Raw genomic sequence first — 18,297 nt, 5'->3', positions numbered from 1 at the left:
CTTTCTTTCTTTCTTTCTTTCTTTCTTTCTTTCTTTCTTTCTTTCTTCCTTTTCTTTCTTTCTTTTTTAGGGATGTATTTACTTATTTGAGAGAGAGAGCATGAGTGGGAGGGGCAGAAGGAGAGAGAATCCCAAGAAGATTCTGTGGCTGAGCACCAAGTCCAGTGCAGGGCTTGATCCCACGACCCTGAGATCACCACCCTAGCCAAAACCAAGAGTCGATGCCCAACTGACTGCACCCCCCAGTTGCACCTAAAATACTACTTTCTATTAGTAAAATGAGTTCTGAAGTAATGTATATAGCTATGTCTTTGGGGGGGGGGATGGGAGGTAGGAGGAGATGGAGAGGGAGAGATCTTGGAATATGGCATTATACCTAAATACTGACATTTGCCCAGATTTTATTAGGTTTAGGGGTATGGAGGGATTGGTTGGTGGCACAGTATGGGTAGTGTTTACCTCAGGCCCTGCCTTTGGGGTGAGATTTGTATTTTCTGTTTATCTGTAGCACGTTTCTCTGGTAACTCTTGCCATTTATGTTGTTATTTTCCTTCTCCACTTTGAAGATGATTTGGAATATCCCCTGTGAATATTATTTGCTGACAAATAGGGATATTTGAGGGCTAGATGTTTTTCATTAACCTTCTTGGCCTTGATTTAATCCACTTGAATCAAATCATCATCATTAAGTTCTGTTCATCAGGTGCTCTCATTCAGGTGGTCCTTGACAGGTCTTTGTGGACTCCTGCAAGACAGGCTGGATGCCAGCCCAGAATGGGGTTATAATTCATGTCCCATAGGAGCAAGAGGCATTGTTATGACACAGAGAATGGTAGGAAGTAAAGGCTGATGCAGAATCAAGAGGCACATAGGGGGGGCTCCCTGGCCTGACCTCCATTCCTTGCCCTGTGTGGAAGAGGATGGTTCTTACTGGTGTTAGAATGGTACCGCGGTGGCCCATTCTCTGGGACCCATCACCTAATAATCCCTTTCACCCCCAGTGGAGTTGGGGTGTGCAGAAACTGGGACAGCAGAGATCACACATTTAAAATTTCTACAGAATGGCTTATTTTTAAAAACTCATTTGCCTTCTAGCCCAGGTTCACTCAGTTTAAATATGGGCAGAGGTGGACACGTTGAGTCAGGGCCTCTTTTTCGGTGCCCCGACCCAAATGACTAGAGGAATCTGAAGACTCCCCGGGTGAATCAGCCGTCAGCCCCCCGGCAGGCCTGGTTTATGGCCCCTGGAGATGGGTTCACGTTGCCAGTTCATTTTTCCAGCAAGCTCTAATCCCCATGCCTGGCTCTGCAGACAAAACATGGGGATCGGCACACTGCTGTTCTGAGTAGGAAACTTTCCAGATGGTAGAGAATAATTAAAAATGGTTGCCGCAGATGGATCACTGTCTGCCTTGTCTTTCCTTCCGTGAGTGTAAACAAGCAGGTGAAGGCAGATACACCTGGGCCCCCCTGGTCCAGCTACCCGTGCACACTGGAGCCACTGGATAATCCTTTCATTTCCCCAAATGCCAGGAAATGCCACAAGTGCCTTGAGGACGATTCTCCCTGGCACCCACTCTTGACGATTGACAATGATCAGTGACTTGCTGTCACAGACACATCTGTGACGATTCAAATTACCCCCTCTTGGTGCGTCCTGCTTTATGGAGCTCAAGCTTCATTAAAAACTGCAGCTGAGACAACACCCTGTCCCTGGCAGGGGCCCCTCTTCTGCAGTCTAGTCTGAAATGTGACCCAGTCTTCCCTTGCAACCTGAAATCCCACACTCCAGAACCTCTTCATTTTCCTGTTTTGATTTTTAATTGATTTTAAATTATATATTTATCTCATATTTATAGTCTATCTGAACAGGTGGCTTTTGGTCACATTTAAAAATATTTCGTTCAGGGGCGCCTGGGTGGCTCAGTTGTTAAGCATCTGCCTTCGGCTCAGGTCATGACCCAGGGTCCTGGGATCAAGCCCCGCATCGGGCTCCCTGCTCCGCGGGAAGCCTGCTTCTCCCTCTCCCACTCCCCCTGCTTGTGTTCCCTCTCTCACTGTGTCTCTCTCTGTCAAATAAATAAATTTAAAAAATAAAAATAATAAAAAAATAAAAATATTTCGTTCAGACCAATGTGTGTGTGTTAGGAATATCCCCAGCGCAGCCAGTAATCTGAGCTCTGCCATGCAGCATGAGAGAAATGCATCTGAAGAACATTTAGGTATTCTAAGCGATTATTTTGTGTGCATGCTTCTTTATTTTTCTTTGGTTTTCAGCTTCCACATGGAATGGTTTATGAGTATGCCATGCTGTCCAAATGTGGGGAAAGCTATTGGGATGGGGGTGGTGGTGAGGAGACTGAAGTATATAATCAAGTAGGATACTAGAAATATTGATCCAGGGATCTTTTTTGAAGGGGCGGATGAGGGTGTATATATTAAGGCCTTGAGAGAAGAAATACATTTCATGAGAAAGTGTATATGTTATTTAAGGCTATCCGTAAGGCACCTCGTAGGTCAAGTTCAACCTGTGCAAGCGTAGGTTGCTTAAATATGCAGTCTTCTTGAAGTGGTCATTCAGTTGTGGACATAGAGGCCGTGGGGAAGAGCAGTCTTCCCCTAGGCCACCTCCTGTTTTTCAGTACATAATTACCTTCCCAAATCGGGGGTGGATAGCATGACAAATTCAATCTTCAGATGCATCCTTTTTAAAAAGCCCAACTTCAAAGATTTTTTAAAACTCTGTAAGTGACCCTTTCTAAATTCCTGTTTATCCCGGTATAAAATTTGGACCTTGGAACCGATGTGTATAATAAAGCAGGTAATAATGATTTTATCATGGCTGTTCTGATTATGGACCTTTCTCAAGTATTCATTGTCATTTTTTAATCCAATATAAAACTGTGATCGTGACTCTTAAGGGTGAGTCTATTCAGCCTTGGGAACATGGGCTTGTCGAGAATCTGCGTATGTGTGTTTGTGTAGCTTTGCTAAATTCTTCTATCAAGGCAGTTTTTCAAGTGAAAAAACCAGAATCTCTAGGCATTGCTAAAAACCACACAGAAAGGTACTGTCAGAACTCTGCCTCCTGGTTTCAGGCACCCGGCCCTCCCCGCCAGCTTCTGGTCATCCAAAACGGAGGCTTTCAGAGAGCAGGAGTGAAGAGCATCTTTGTTTCAGCTGTATCTGCCTTTTATTGAGTGACGAGGGGCTGCAAACTGGGTACATCGAGTCCCGGTCATAAAAACGTGCGTGCAGGTGACCAGCCGAAGCAGGAGCCTCGGGGAACAAACGCTCCAGGAAAGAGGGGCTAAAAGACTCTTTATTTAAAAAAAAAAAAAAAAAAAAAAAATCTTCCCCACCAATTGGGCGTAACTTTCAAATGTTTTCCTGTCTGACTGAAATTTTCCTATCCACTGCCTCAGCAGCAAGATGCAAAATCAATTTTGGGAAAGTCTGAGTTGAGCCCATTTGGCTGAGCTGGGGGACCAGGACGTTTCATGTGGCCCTCCCCGTGCTTCTCAGGAGGAGAGACCCCAAGCTCGCTGTCCCTCGTGGGGTCAGGGTTCCCCACACGCTGCTCTTTGTGTTCTAGCCCCGAGGTGGGAGTGGTGGTCGTGGGGCGGCAGCTGATGGAACAGAGCTGCTTCTGTGACTCAGGCCTCATACCCTGTCCTGTCCTCAGTGGCTGGTCCTCCCACCCAGCCCCTTCCAAGTGCCCACGCGTGGTTGTGTCTGCCAAGGAATGAAGAGAACCAGCCAGACCTGAGGGTGAAATGCTACCTAAGAGGAAAGCGACGAGTCTGCTTTCATTGCATTTCTTCTCTCTTATCTTTGGTGCCCAGATATCAACTGGCATGGAAGAGACAACAGTTTGGGGCATTCGGAAAGCCTAGGTGTGCCTGGGGTCTGTGGCTGGCTGGCTGGGGGGTCAGCTCGAGAGGCCTTGCTTCCTCGCTCTGTCAGATACAGATCATACCCAGGCCCCGGCCCCACAAGGTGGAGGAGGAGTAATACAGTTGGGACTTTGGGGATGACCTCCAGCAAGTTGGCAGTGTAAGGCTGTGCTCCCGGGGCTTGACAGTAAGTGGGATCCAGAAACAATAGCCTTTATTATTATACATGAGAAAGTGTATATGTTATTTACATATACACTCCCCCTGAGCATGGGAGGATCTTTCAGATCATCCATTCTGCCTGACTTGGCCTGATCCTTTCCACCTTATCTGTAAAATGGGGATATCTTTAGTATCTATTCTATAGAGCTGTTGTGAGCATTCCATGAAATAATTTACGTAAAGCCCCTAGGACCACGCCAGGTGCTGACTAAGCACTTGATAATATTAACTGCCATAACTGTTGTTGTTGCGAATGGATGAGAAAATGGGGTCCAGCGAGGTAAAATACCTTTGCCTGAGGTCACCCACCTGCCCTGCAGCAGAACTGAGCCTGGAATCCAAGTCCAGTATGCTTTGCCAGAAGCAGCTGTTTTGCTGGCATCTTTGGTCTGGTTGCAAGCAAGAGCTCAGCTTCATGCGCCCCTAACAGAGTACGGCGTGTAGAACAGTTTTAGTTTTGTTATGGCTACTCAGTCATATGCTCAGTGTCACTGCCTTTGTGCTTGATGCTCTGTTTTAGTTAAAAAGTTCAGTGCAGCTTTCTGTGTGTGTGTGTGTGTGTGTGTGTGTGTGTGTGAGAGAGAGAGAAGGGAGGGAGGGAGGGAGGGAGATCTGGCCCCTCCTTCATAATTTAGTGTTCTCCCTTTGCATTAGTGTATTAGCACATTTTCACTTTTAACCTTTCACCCACTGAGCCTGGCGTTTAAAATGCTATTAAACCCAATAATGTTTCCTATAAACAGCCTTAGAGGGATGGGAAATAATTGGAATGACATTTTTAATAGGCTCCTCTTTCTCAGCCCCGTGTGCTCTATGAACCCAACGAGAACTTGCGGAGGGGGCTTGGTCATTGTTCTGTCCTTGCTCTGAGGTTGGCAGAAGGTTATGGAGGGAGGTTTTGAGGTGCCAAAGGACCTTCTAAAGCGTGGAAAGTGGTTTTTATGCTGGAGAAGTAGAACTGCTTTTTTTGAGGAGTCTTTTTGCTTTTTAAATTAATGAATGTGGTGAATGAAGGAGCAGATCATGCCTTCCCCCTTCACATGGCTTCAGGAAAGCGTAGAGCCAAATTTCTGGCCACGTTTAGCCAGTGAGAAGGACTTCCTGGACTGCATTTTTGTGGATCAGCTTCATTCCTTACTCCTCTTTGCCTTCAGTAGATACTTTTGGTCCTCTCCTGCTTCTCTTTTATTAGTTGCCATTCTGTTTTATGTGCCATATTGTGTGTATCCTAAGTTTGTTTTTGGAACACATTTTTTAAGACTCAAATTGAACGTGCCTTTTCTGCTTATAAAGTTGTGAGGTCTCAGGAGGCCACTGTACGCGTCTGCGCGTCTGGGCTCCACTTTTATCTTCTTCTTCTATAAAACGAGGAAACTGACATCAGCTTGCTGAGACGTAGTGAAGTGGGAGCGAGCATGGCTGCCGACAGAGAAGGATGCATGGCCCAGAATGGTTTCTCCTGCTGCTACCCAGGGGTTGGGGATGGAAAAATACTGGAATTTGGTGTTTTTGCTTTAATCAGAGTCCTAGATCCTATTCTCTGAGAATCATGTTCGGAAACCATTTGTTAAGCATTCATCTGTGGTTACTATTATAGCTGCTTGCAGTGTTAGTTCATCAAATAGGTATTTATGAGATACCCTACGACAGGCCCAGCACTGGGGATCCCAGGCAGGGAGAGAGGACATGGTTACAAGCATAAATGTGGGCAGATGACAGGCTGAGGGTCAGCTACCTGAGCACAATCCTGGCTCCTCTATTTAATCACTGTGTTCATTTAACAAGTGCTTATTGAGTGCTGGTTGTGTCCTAGGCACAGTTTCAGGCTATGGATTGAAGATAACCAAGACAAGTAAGATCCCACTTCCCTAGTACTTCTATTCCAGTGAAGGGAGAGTTTAAAAGTAAGTAAAGATAAACCCCATTAAGCTGTACACTTACAATGGGTAAATTTTATAGTGTGTAAATTATACTTCAAAAAGGTGTTTCGAAAGGAAATATCTTGGTCCTCATGGAGCTGGCTGTCAGGTTTGTCCCAACGCAGTTGATCCTCATCCTTCACACATTTTGTGTCTGCTGATGCTCCTGCTTGCTAAAATTTATTTGTAACTCTAAAATCAGCACCGGGCGATTCTGCAGTCGTTTGTGGACACACACACAGCAGTGGAAAATTTGAGTCACCCCACAAGCACGTTCCCAGCTGAAGTCAAACAAGACAATGCTTTGCCTTCTAGTTTCAGCTTTCCTGTTGTAAGCAAGTGTCCTTTTTGTGGTCTATGTCGTGCCACTTTTTTTTTTTTTTTTTGCATGTTTGTGTGTTTTGTTGCTGATTTTGCTGTTTAAAATGATTCTTACCCCGGGTGCTGAAGCACTGTTGTTCGTAAGCATGAGAAGGCTCTGATACGCCTCACCGAGAACATACGTGTGTTAGATAAGCCTCCATAGGCACGAATTGTAGTGCTGTTGGCTATGGGTTCAGTGTTCATGCTTCAGCAAGATACATTAAATATCGCATCTTTAAAGAAAAACGCACATAAACAAGGTTGTATATTGATGGGTTGATGGAAATGTTGTGACCAGAGACCGTGGGTACCTAACCCTGTATTTCCCCGGGGAGAAACAGTCCCGTGTCCACTAACTCAGCACCCGCAGTGACTTCATTGAACAGAACTAATGTGAATAACAAGAGGTAACTCTATCTTCAGGACTAGGGAAAAAATACAGGCACAGCCCGTATACCAAATGTCTATCTTCCTCAAAGAAAAAAAAGTGGGATGATTCTTTCAGGAGTTAGAGTAGCAGACTCTATACATTTATATACACCGTCAGATCCCATTTTATTTAGATGAGCTTTTGGTGTCAAATATTGGTGGCCCTGTGAAAAATATTAATGAAAAGTACTAGAATGTGTCAGGAAGTTTTTATTATATACCCAGGTGTTTGTATGTTGACATGAGTAAACAAAAGTTGACCTACACATTTTCCATGTAGCTAACTATACTTCAAATACTTTGATGTACATTGAGTAGATTTATATCTTGGCCTATAGGATACTGCAGTAACCGTTTCACTGACAGCTAAAAATGTGATTTAAATCTTATTTATAAGGTGTAGCTCTTTTTAAATTTTTTTCACTCTTTCATCCCTTGCGTCAAGTTATATAAACACAGCTCGAGTTACAGTGTCAAAATAAAATGAAATAAATTCCAAATGGATGCATGCATAGGAAGAGTGCTCGGGAATTGGCACCAAACATATGGAGGGAGACATGAACGTGGGCTGCTGAAGGGAGGAAGGCAAAGAACACAGAGGGGTTGTGATACTGGTCAGCCAAAACCTCATGGAGGCCCACTCCACCCCACGAACTTAAAAGATGGGTGTGTTTCCCGGATGAAACTGAATGGAGATTTGTGCCTAGAACATGCGCAGTGTTGGGTAAATACTGTCTTCTTGCCTGTCTGCTTGCCTTCCTCCTCTCTCTTCCCTTCTCCCATTCCCTCTGGCTTCCACGTCTTCTCTCGCAGGGCTGTCAGCCTGAGAAGACAAGGCTTACCCTCGAAGGAGTCATGGTGGACAGCACTGAGTCAGGCAGTTGGGTCAAGGATGACCACTGTGAGTGGAGTTCAGGAGGGGCACCGCCGTGGCTGGAGTGGTGGGGGGGGCTGGGCTTCATGACGGCATGGGTTCCGGTGGGTTAGCAGCCAGATGGTGTCAAGGAGGAGGCTGGGGTGACAGTGAGGTGACAGGGAGACGGCCAGAGTGATGGCAGTGGGGCAGCTCCCGTGAACGAGTGGGGACAGAACAGCTGAGTGAAGCAAGCCAGCCCAGACTCAGCTTTCGATTTTCCATCTTGTCCATTGAGTGGTTCCTGAGCCCTTCCCATGTGCATCTGGGTTAGTCCCTGTGTGCAAGGAGCGGCATGTGAGGAGAACTATAAGGAGGAGACTGAAAGGGTGGTATGGGGGGCATGGTGGAGGGCACCTCCAGGAGAAGAAGGCATCCCCCCCTGTGAGCTGTTATGGAAGGCTTCCTGGAGGGGCTACAGGGGAGCTGGGTTATGATGGATAAATGAGATTCTGATCAATAGGATTTGGGGTGTGTGTGTGGGGGGGGAGTGTAACAAAAGTAGGATACAAAGTGAGAGGGGCTAAAGCCCCCAAAAGGGGTTTGGCTGAAACACAAGCAATTGACTAGAAGGGAGATTGGGAGCCCCCTGAAAAAGGTCTTGTGGACCACAGTAGAAAGGTTTTGGGGTGGAGATCGGGGAAGACCTGTGTATTTGGGGTTTTTTTTTAAAGATTTTATTTATTTATTTGACAGAGAGAGACACAGCGAGAGAGGGAACACAAGCAGGGGGAGTGGGAGAGGGAGAAGCAGGCTTCCCACCGAGCAGAGAGCCCGATGCAGGGCTCGATCCCAGGACCCTGGGATCATGACCGGAGCCAAAGGCAGACGCTTAACGACTGAGCCACCCAGGCGCCCCAAGACCTGTGTATTTGGATAGGGCTTTGTGTTTTCCAGAGCGCCTTCTTATCCCTAGTCTCATTTAACTTTTTCCCTGCGAGCATGACAGAACATGTCCCAGACAACAGCACAAATACACGCGAAGCCTCATGCATCGCTGTGTACAAAGAGAACCTCGCTGCAGAGACATGGGGCTTGTTGACGGGGACAGTGGCCAAAAACAGTCCCCTCCTTCTGGGTGTGTTGAGAGTCCACCCGGGAGGGTCTGCAGTGCGTCGTTCACTCGGTTCCACGCTGCTTTGGCTATGCCCAGTGTGTTTCCCCCCCACCCACAGTACAGCCTTCAGACTTTTTTGCTTAGAGGAGAACCAGTAAGTCTTTATGGCTGAGGTGTATCCGGGGGTGTCCTCCCCTGCTTCGGAACAGTGTGGGTGGGGCTTCTGAGCCCCAGCTGCACATCAGAAACATCTGGGGAGCCTTTAACCACACTAGCAGCTGGGCCAGTGCCACCCAGAGCAGCTGGGGGACTACGAATGTCCCTGATCTTGTGCACAGGGAGACTGAGGCTCGGGGTCTGAGCTTACACACCCAGCAACGGCAGAGGCAGCATTTGAACCCAGGTAGTCAGTCGATCCTTAAGTCCAAGCTTTGAACCCCCACATTTGGTCAGCTCTTCCCTGCAGGCCGAACTGCCCAAGTACTGATTTGGCTGCTGTTAGCCAGGTGACAAGCATAGACTAGGGACAGCACAAGTAAGATTTTCGAGGCAGCGTTCGAAATAAACAAGCCAGTAGTGTGGGGTGTTAAGTCTGGCCCCCCAGCACAGTGGATGTGAACTTAGCAGTTGCGGTTCTCGGTTTCTGAAGCTCGGGTGTAGACTTCGGGGGCTGGTGTGCTGGGGAGACCGCCACCCCGTGGAAGCTTCTTGAAGTCGGAGTCCTCATTTTCTACCGGCTGCTGTCTTCCACAGTGCCGGGTGCCTAGGACTAACTTAATAAATACTTGAATGGATGGCAGGCAGGTCTGTGCCCTTAGCTTGTGAGCTCTCGGCTTGTTTGGTTTCATCTGCAGCAAGTACAAGCCTAGATACCACCCAGTGCCCAGCACTGTCTTGTTTGTTTTTAGTGCAGGTATTGGGAGGCATGACGTTCAAGAAACACGGGGAAACAAACAAACAAACACACACACACAGTGCTAACTCCTTCTGAGGTTCTACTATGTGCAATGGAACAGGTCTGTGGGTCTGAGATGCAAAAGGGAAGGGCCCTGGGGGCTGGTAGCAGGATCCGCTTGTTTCTTCTGATGTGACCAAGAAGCTAAATCGGAACATTTTTCCTTTATTTTACAGGTCACCGCCAAGACTGCCTTCCTATTTATTTTACCTCAGTATAACGTTAGCGTGCCTACAGCAGGTAAGAAAAGCCCGAGTCTCTGTCTTGCCCTGGCCCCGTCAACTCTGAAGGCCTCGGAAAACTTACTGTTCCTGTGTCCGTGCATGAGTGTGTTAGCGATTGAAGCTCAGCCTCCCACCTCCTAGCACCGCTAAGAGACAGCCGCGGGCCCCGCCGTCAGGAACCTGGCACTGCACCCCCTTCCAGTAGCAAAGTGCTGGGCGTCCTCTTGATGAATAAAGGAGGAATTTTTGTTTGGTGAATCTAGTTCTTTGTTCGTTGGTACAGAGGGGAATCATCTTGACTTCGAGGGGAGAGTCTCTTCTTTGCCTGACTCTCCCAGTGACTAGCTGAAGGATTCGGGGGGCAAATCCCTTACCCCATGGCCTACGGAGGATGTAGTCCCTGGAGCCAGACTCGGGGAAACGGGGCTTCGGGGGCAGCCCAATCAGTTCCTTCGTCTGAGAGTCAAGCTGAGGGGCGCTAGCGAGAGAGGAGGAGAACTCCATGCTCAGGAGAGGAGAGACAGGAGCCCCCATGGCCAATGCAGGTGGTCAGGAAACGAGGCCAACGCTTGCTCGTCCCGAGGCGCGCTCCAGCCCTGGCGGCCACCGTGGGTTGTGGCGCTTGGTGCCAGGCAGCCTGAAGTCACATTCTGCCTTCTCTGCTCCTGCCCCTCGGCTCTTTTATTAAAATTGAAGTAAAGTCGACACACAGGTGTTACATGAGCTACTCCTGTCTCTTGAAAATCCTAGTAACTAAGACACCTCTAGATCCAGGGGTACTTGGATGATTTACTCGAGCACGAGCAGGGGGAGGGGCAGAGGGAGAAGGAGAGAGAATCCTCCAGCAGACTCCCCGCTGAGCGCAGAGCCCAGCAACTCGGAGCTCGATCCCAGGACCCTGAGATCATGACCTGAGCCAAAATCAAGAGTCAGACGCTTAACCGACTGAGTCACCCGGGCGCCCCCTTTTTTTTTCCTGTTTTATTCTGTTTTGTTTTAAAGAAAATTGTGATAAAATACACATAACACAATTTACCATATTAACCCTTTTTAAGTGTACAGTTCAGGGGCATTAAGCCCATTCACACTGTCGTGCAACCATCACCACCGCCCATCTCTAGAACTCTCTTCATCTTGCAGCACTGAAACTCCGTACTCATTAAACAGTAACTCCCCACTCCACCCCCGCCCGTGCTACTTCCTGCCTCTCTCATTTGACTACTCTAGGTAGCTTATGTAGGTGGAATCATAGAGTGTTTGTCTTTTTGTGACTGGTTAAAATTTATATTTGTAGATAAACATTTTTCAAAATACATGAATGGATCAAGTACTATGCACATTTTAAAGGTTTTATATATACATTGTGTGATACATGACACTCAGGAAATTTATAAATGCAGATAAACATAGGAAGATAGAAATCACACATGACACCACCACCCAGCTAACTACTGCAGTGCGTGAGTATTGATTCATAACCCACTATTTTTGCTTTTAGTATATGATGAGCCTTCTTCCCATGCCATTAATTATTATTCTATTCAGTAAGATATTTTGAAAAGCTGCAGAGTATTTCCTTTTTTTAAAAAGATTTTATTTATTTATTTGACAGAGAGAGAGAGCACAGGCAGGGCAGTGGGAGAGGGAGAAGCAGGCTCCCTGCTGAGCAAGGAGCCTGTTGCAGGACTCGATCCCAGGACCCTAGGGTCATGACCTGAGCCGTAGGTAGTTGCTTAACCAACTGAGCCACCCAGGTGCCCCAGCTGCAGAGTATTTCTTTTTTTTTTTTTTTTTAAAGATTTTTATTTTTATTTATTTGAGACAGAGAGAATGAGAGACAGAGAGCATGAGAGGGAGGAGGGTCAGAGGGAGAAGCAGACTCCCTGCCAAGCAGGGAGCCCGATGCAGGACTTGATCCTGGGACTCCAGGATCATGACCCGAGCCGAAGGCAGTCGCCCAACCAACTGAGCCACCCAGGCACCCCCAGAGTATTTCTTAATAGGGATTACAACAAATTATCTATTCAATCCCATATTATTGGATATTTAAGTTTCCAGCTTCTGTTGTAGACAGTGCTACAGTAAACATTCTTGGGACTAAATTTTAACATGCATTTCTGATTATTTTCTTGGGATACGTTCCTACTACTTGAATTTCTGGGTCAAGTACTATGTACATTTTAAAGGTTTTATATATGCATTGCCAAAATACCCTCTGTCATCTAATTCTTATGACCCATAACTCCTAAGCTTTTAAGGTTTTTTTTTTCAAATTTAAAATGGAGAGGCTTTTTTTTTTTTTTTTAGTGTCAGGATGCCGATTTATTAATTTATAAAGAGAGATCCAGCTGTCGAATGTTGTGTTGGTATTTTCATTGCATTTCTCCCTGAAGTCCATTTATATGGGAAGCCAGGTCATAACCCAACACTGCTTTATTAATTTAGCATGGGAAACTATTGTCCTGGGGACCACAGCAGCTGATGTGTGTGTGACCAGGGCATGCTTTTATTATAGGAAGGGCCTCAGAGATACTGTGGGTTTGGTTCCAGACCACCGTCGTAAAATGAATAGTGCAGTAAAGCATATCAGATGAATTTTTTGGTTTCCCCATGCATATAAAAGCTGTGTCTACACTCTAGCCTGTTAAGTGTGCAATAGCATTATGTCTAAAAAGCAGATTCGCATCTTAAGTAAAAAGTTTATCGCCAACAAATGCTAACCATCATTTGAGCTTTCAGTGAGTTGTAATCTCTGATCACAGATGACCGCAGCAAACATAATAATAACAGAAGCCTTTGAAATATTTTAAGAGTTACCAAAATGTGACACAGAGGCAAGTGAGCAAATGCTGTTGGGAAAATGGCCCCGATACACTTGCTTGACACAGGGTGACCATTAAGCCTTCAATTTGTAAAAAAAAATGCAGTGTCTACAAAGTGCAATAAAGCGATGTGCAATAAAATGAGATACACCTGCATTTGTAAGCCAGATCACGAGCGGAGGGTCGATTTCTGAGTCTGAAACTTTCCCAGAGAAATCAGCAGACAAGTGATATCCTCAAAGAGTCCATCTCCTGCTGGGATGAGAAGGTAGACTTCTGGCTCCAGGGCTGAACCTGGAGCCTCTGAGCATAAAGAGCTTCCCACCAGGATTTAGAGGTTTGCCACTATTGATCATACCATGCTCTCATTTATTTTGTTTTGTTTTAAAGATTATTTACTTGAGAGAGAGAGAGAGGCAGGGGGAGGGGCAGAGGGAGAGGAAGAGAGAGAATCCTCAAGCAGACTCCTGGCTGAGCGTGGAGCCCAATATGGGACTCGATTCCAGGACCCTGAGATCATGACCTGTGCTGAAATCAAGAGTTGGATGCTTAACCGACTGAGCCACCCGGGTGCCCCTCATTTGTTTGTTTCAAATAATTAATTAATTGATCAATCCAGACGAATGTTTGCGTGCCTCCTGTGCTCCAGGCCCTGGGTGTTAAGTAATTTACAAAACATGTCTGATTTCTTTCCTTCTTTTTTAAAAGAAATTGTTATTTTAAATTTTCATTAAAAAGCAATCTGGGAGGGGTACGACCTATTTGTAGATGAGCAAAGAGGTAAGAATTACATCTGAGTTCTGGGAAACCATGAACAAGCAAGCAGAGGGTGAAATGAATTAAAGTTTTTAATTTTAATTTTTCAATTTTTTTATTTGGATATAGTTGACATACAATGTTACGTTAGTTTCAGGTGTGCAACTTAGCGATGAGACAAGTTTATACCTTGTGCTCGGCTCACCGCAAGCGTAGCTGCCATCTGTCAGCATTCGGTGCTATTACAGTATCATGGGCTACATTCCTTATGCTGTGCCTTCTCTTCCTGTGACCCTTCTTTCCATAACTAGAAGGGTCTCTCCTCCCCCTTCCCCCATTTTGCCCATTCTCTTCCCTTCTCCCTTCAGGTAGCCATCAGAGAACAATACAGTTTGTTCTCTGTATTTATAGGTCTGATTCTGCTCTTTTTTCATTTTTTTTTCCTTCTTCCTCTTCCAGTCCTCCCCTCCTCCTCCTCCTCCTTCTTCTTCTTCTTCTTCTTTTTCTCCTTCTCCTCCTCCTCCTCCTCCTCCTCCTCCTCCTCCTCCTCCTTCTCCTTCTCCTTCTCCTTCTCCTTCTTCTTCTTCTCCTTCTTCTCCTTCTTCTTCCTCTTCCTCTTCTTCTTCTTCTTCTTCTTCCTCTTCTTTCGTCTTTCTTCTTCTTCTTTTTTTTAAGTAGGCTCCATGCCTAGTGTGGAGCCCAAAGCAGGGCTTGAACTTACAACCCTGAGATCAAGACCTGAGTTGGGGTCAAGAGTCAAGACGCTTAACCAACTGAGCCACCCAGGAGTCCTTCATTCTGCTTTTTGTTTATTCATTTGCTTTGTTTTTTAGATTTCACATATAAGTGAAATCATATGGTATTTGTCTTTCTCTGATTTATTTCACTTAACGTGGTACCCTCTAGGTCCATCCTTGTTGTCATAAATGGCAAGATCTCATCTTTTTTTTTTTATGGCTGTGTAATATCCTGTTCTCTCTTTCTATTACACACACACACACACACATATGCCCCACATCTTCCTTATTCATTCATCTACGGATGAACACTTTGGTTGCTTCCATGTCTTGGTTACTATAAATAATGCTGTAATGAACATAGGGATGCATATATCTTTTTGAATGAGTGTTTTTGCTTTCTTTGGGGAAGTATCCAGTAGTGGAATTATTGGGTCATATGGTATTTCTATTTTTAATTTTTTGAGGAGCCTCCATGCTGTTTTCCACAGTGGTTGGACCAATTTACACTCCCACCAGCAGTGCACATGGGTTCCCTATTCTCCACATCCTCACCAACACCTGTTAGTTTTGTGTCTGATTCTAGCCATTCTGAGAAGTGTGAGGTATTCTCTCATTGTTTTGATTTTCATTTCCCTGATGAATGGTGATGTTGAGCTACTTTCCACGTGTCTGTTGGCCATCTGTGTGTTTTCTTTGGAAACATGTCTGTTCCGGTTCTCTACCCATTTTCAATTAGATTATTTTTTTTTGGCATGGAGTTGTAGGAGTCCTTTACATATTTTAGATATTAGCCCCTTACCAGATAGATCACTTGCAAGTATCTTTTCCCATTCTGTAGGCTGCCTTTTTGTTTTGTTGACTGTTTCCTTGGGTGTGCAGAAGCTTTTTATTTTGGTGTAGTCCCAATAGTTTGCTTTTGCTTTTGTTTCCCTTGCCTCAGGAGACATTTCTAGAAAAATGTTGCTATAGCCCATGTCAGAGAAATTACTGCCTGTGTTCTCTTTTTGGATTTTTATGGTTTTAGGTCCCACATTTGTGTGTGTGATGTCAGAAAGTGGTCCAGTTTCATTCTTTTGCATGTGGCTGTCCAGTTTTCCCAACACCATTTATTGAAGAGACTGTCTTTCCCCCATTGTATATTCTTGCCTCCTTTGTCATAGATTAATTGACCATATAAGCGTAGGTTTATTTCTGGGCTCTCTCTTCTATTCTATTGATCTGTGTGTCTATTTTTGGTGCACAGAACACGTCTGATTTCTGATTCCTGGAGCTCACCATTTATTAGGGAGGGATTGATAATAAGCAAGTAAATAATAAAAAATTATGGTTGTGGTAGGGGTGGTGAAGGGAATAGATAAGCTTATGTGTGATAAAGAAAAATGAAAAAGTAAGGACAGAAGCTGTTGCTGAGAAGCTGATATTGGAGCCGAGTATGTGTGATAAGTTGTGTTGGGGGCATAGGGAGAGAGTCCAGGCAAGAGAAAGAACATTCCAGGCACAGGGATTAGCATGTGTGAAGGCCTCAAGTGAGAAACAAATATCTTGGCACGTTCTAGTGCCTGAAAACGAAGGCCAGTGTGACTGGAGCCAGCTGGGTTTGGCATTTTTCTAGGGTGGGGTTATTGAATTCTGCTCCTGGCATCCTCCTCCAGGACAGAAGAAGGCCTGGGTAAAGGTGAAGGTACATTTACATTATAATCCATACTGAAACGAGGAGGTTTCAGTTACTTTAGAAAAAGAGGATAAAGTATTGTTAAATAGCCTATCTCTTGCTTAAATCTTGCCATTTGGGGCAAGTTGAAATATGACAAGCAAATAATCAAGAGAAGCAATGAAATCAGAACGGCCTGCTTAATTTTGTGTTGGGCCTCCTTAAGCACCAGTTCCGTACGGTCATGTTTGGTTTGTAAGTACAGAAGGAAAGCAAACTTCTCATGGGAAAACAGCAGTTCACAATAACAGGTCTGTTGAGGTTGCGATTTTTAGAGCCCTCCTCCCAAATCTCTTTAAGGCTGAGGGTGCTTGGGAACGTATCCTTTTTGTATAACCTGGGTAAATCCCGGTTTCTAAGGTTTATTTAAATTGTGTTAACTTGCTCAGTTCAACATTTATTTATTTGTTTTTCAATTTGACATTTATTTATTTATTTTTTTATAAGAATTTTTTTTTTTTTTTTAGATTTTATTTATTTATTTGAGAGAGAGAATGAGATAGAGAGCATGAGAGGGGGGAGGGGCAGAGGGAGAAGCAGACTCCCTGCCGAGCAGAGAGCCCGATGCGGGACTCGATCCTGGGACTCCAGGATCATGACCTGAGCCGAAGGCAGTCGCCTAACCAACTGAGCCACCCAGGCGCCCTATAAGAATTTTTTTTTTAAGATTTTATTTATTTATTTGAGAGAGAGAGAATGAGAGACAGAGAGCACGAGAGGGAAGAGGGTCAGAGGGAGAAGCAGACCCCTTGCTGAGCAGAGAGCCCGATGCGGGACTCGATCCCGGGACTCCAGGATCATGACCTGAGCCGAAGGCAGTCATTTAACCAACTGAGCCACCCAGCACCCCTCGACATTTATTTATTTATTTTAAAAAGATTTTATTTATTTATCTGAGATAGAAAGAGAGAGCGCAAGAGCAGGGGGAGCGGGAGAGGGAGAAGCAGACTCCCACTGAGCAAAGAGTCCGAAGTTGGACTCGACCCCAGGACCCTGGGATCATGACCTGAGCCGAAGGCAGACACTTAACCGACTGAGCCACCCAGGCGTCCCTTAAATTGGACATTTAGTAGAGCAGTGGCTGTATTCATAGAAAGTGGTCTCCCATCTCTGAATCCCCGTGTCTTTCCTTGGCTGAGGTTTTCAAGTTCTGCGGACAATAGCTAATGGTAATGCCTCTTTCCTTCTTTCTTCCCTCCTTCCAGCTCCCTGCATCTGTGTATAGGGCTAAGGTCACAAAAGTGCCACAAACTGGGTGGCTTACCAACAGAGATTCATTGTCTTACAGTTCTGGAGGCAAGAAGTCCAAGGTCAAGGCATCAGCAGGGCTACGCTCCCTCTGCAGGCTCAGCCCTGGCTTCTGGTTCCTTGGCTTGTGGCTGCAGAACGCCTGTCTTCATATGGCATTTGCTCTGCGTGCATGTCAGTCTCCGCATCCACGTTTCGCCTTTTTATAAGGACATCAGTCACATTAGATTAGGGGCCCACTCTACCCCACTGTGACCTCATCTTCACTCATGGCATCTGCTACGCTTCTATATCTAAATAAGGTCACGTTCTGAAGTGGCGGGGGTTAGGACTTCAACAGATGAATTTGCAGGGATGCGATTCAACTCATAATACCAGCCATAAATGTATGATTTTGTCCCATTATAATGAGCTGGCTAAGAAGATTAAGCCCCATTCAGAGAGATGGGCATTACTCTTGTAGTAATAAGTTGTGCGCATCCTGATGGAATGCCGGTCATGCTTCATCTTTGTGTTTTTCTTTAAAGTCAACAGCAATGAAGCAGGAAGTGTTCCTTATTACCAAATCCCTGCTGTCCTTATTCCCATTTTGCTACCCTGTCAGGGTTGCCAGACTTAGCAAACAGAAATCCAGGACTGCCAGTTAAATTTGAATTTCAGATAAACAGTATTTTCTTTTTTCTTTTTTCGTATGAGTGTATCCCAGATTATACATGGGACATAGTTATACTAGAAAATTCGTTATCTATCTGAAATTTAACTGGTCTTTTTTTTTTTTTTTTTTGAGTAGGCTCCACTCTGGGCTGGGCTTGAACTCAACAACTCTGAGATCAAGACCTAAGCTGAGACCAAGAGTCGGGCGCTTAACTGACCCAGGTACCCCAGTCGTCTTGTGTTTTATCTGGCAACCACACACCCTGCCCAGCTCTGGCAGGGAATAAAATGTCCAGTTTTTGGTCTTACCATTAGACCCCGAGTCTTCTTTCTGATTCAAATACCACAACGTGTTGGTGTTATGGCCAGAAATAGAATGTAAAAGCTC

The 18,297-nt window shown here is 45.3% G+C and overlaps 1 protein-coding gene across 5 annotated transcripts in view; it reads left to right on the top strand.

The window, feature by feature from the left end:
• The window catches only part of TRAM2 (translocation associated membrane protein 2), a 162,805-nt gene that overhangs the window by 112,206 nt on the left and 32,302 nt on the right, over positions 1-18,297 (top strand). For 4 of the 5 annotated variants that reach the window (XM_034991292.1, XM_034991293.1, XM_034991289.1 and 1 more), the window contains one exon: positions 9,931-9,994. Coding sequence is in view for 3 of the 5 variants with exons in the window: in XM_034991289.1 (XP_034847180.1) it covers positions 9,931-9,994 (64 nt within the window). In the remaining 2 variants the exon portion in view is untranslated. Of the gene's footprint in view, positions 1-7,316; positions 7,731-9,930; positions 9,995-18,297 lie in introns of those variants that run through there. The other variant, XM_034991287.1, reaches the window with a different exon arrangement.

This window comes from Mirounga leonina, unplaced genomic scaffold (assembly GCF_011800145.1).
Source record: "Mirounga leonina isolate KUSES-001 unplaced genomic scaffold, KU_Mleo_1.0 Mir_53, whole genome shotgun sequence".
Lineage (NCBI taxonomy): Eukaryota > Metazoa > Chordata > Mammalia > Carnivora > Phocidae > Mirounga > Mirounga leonina.
This window is presented reverse-complemented; position numbering and strand designations above follow the sequence as displayed.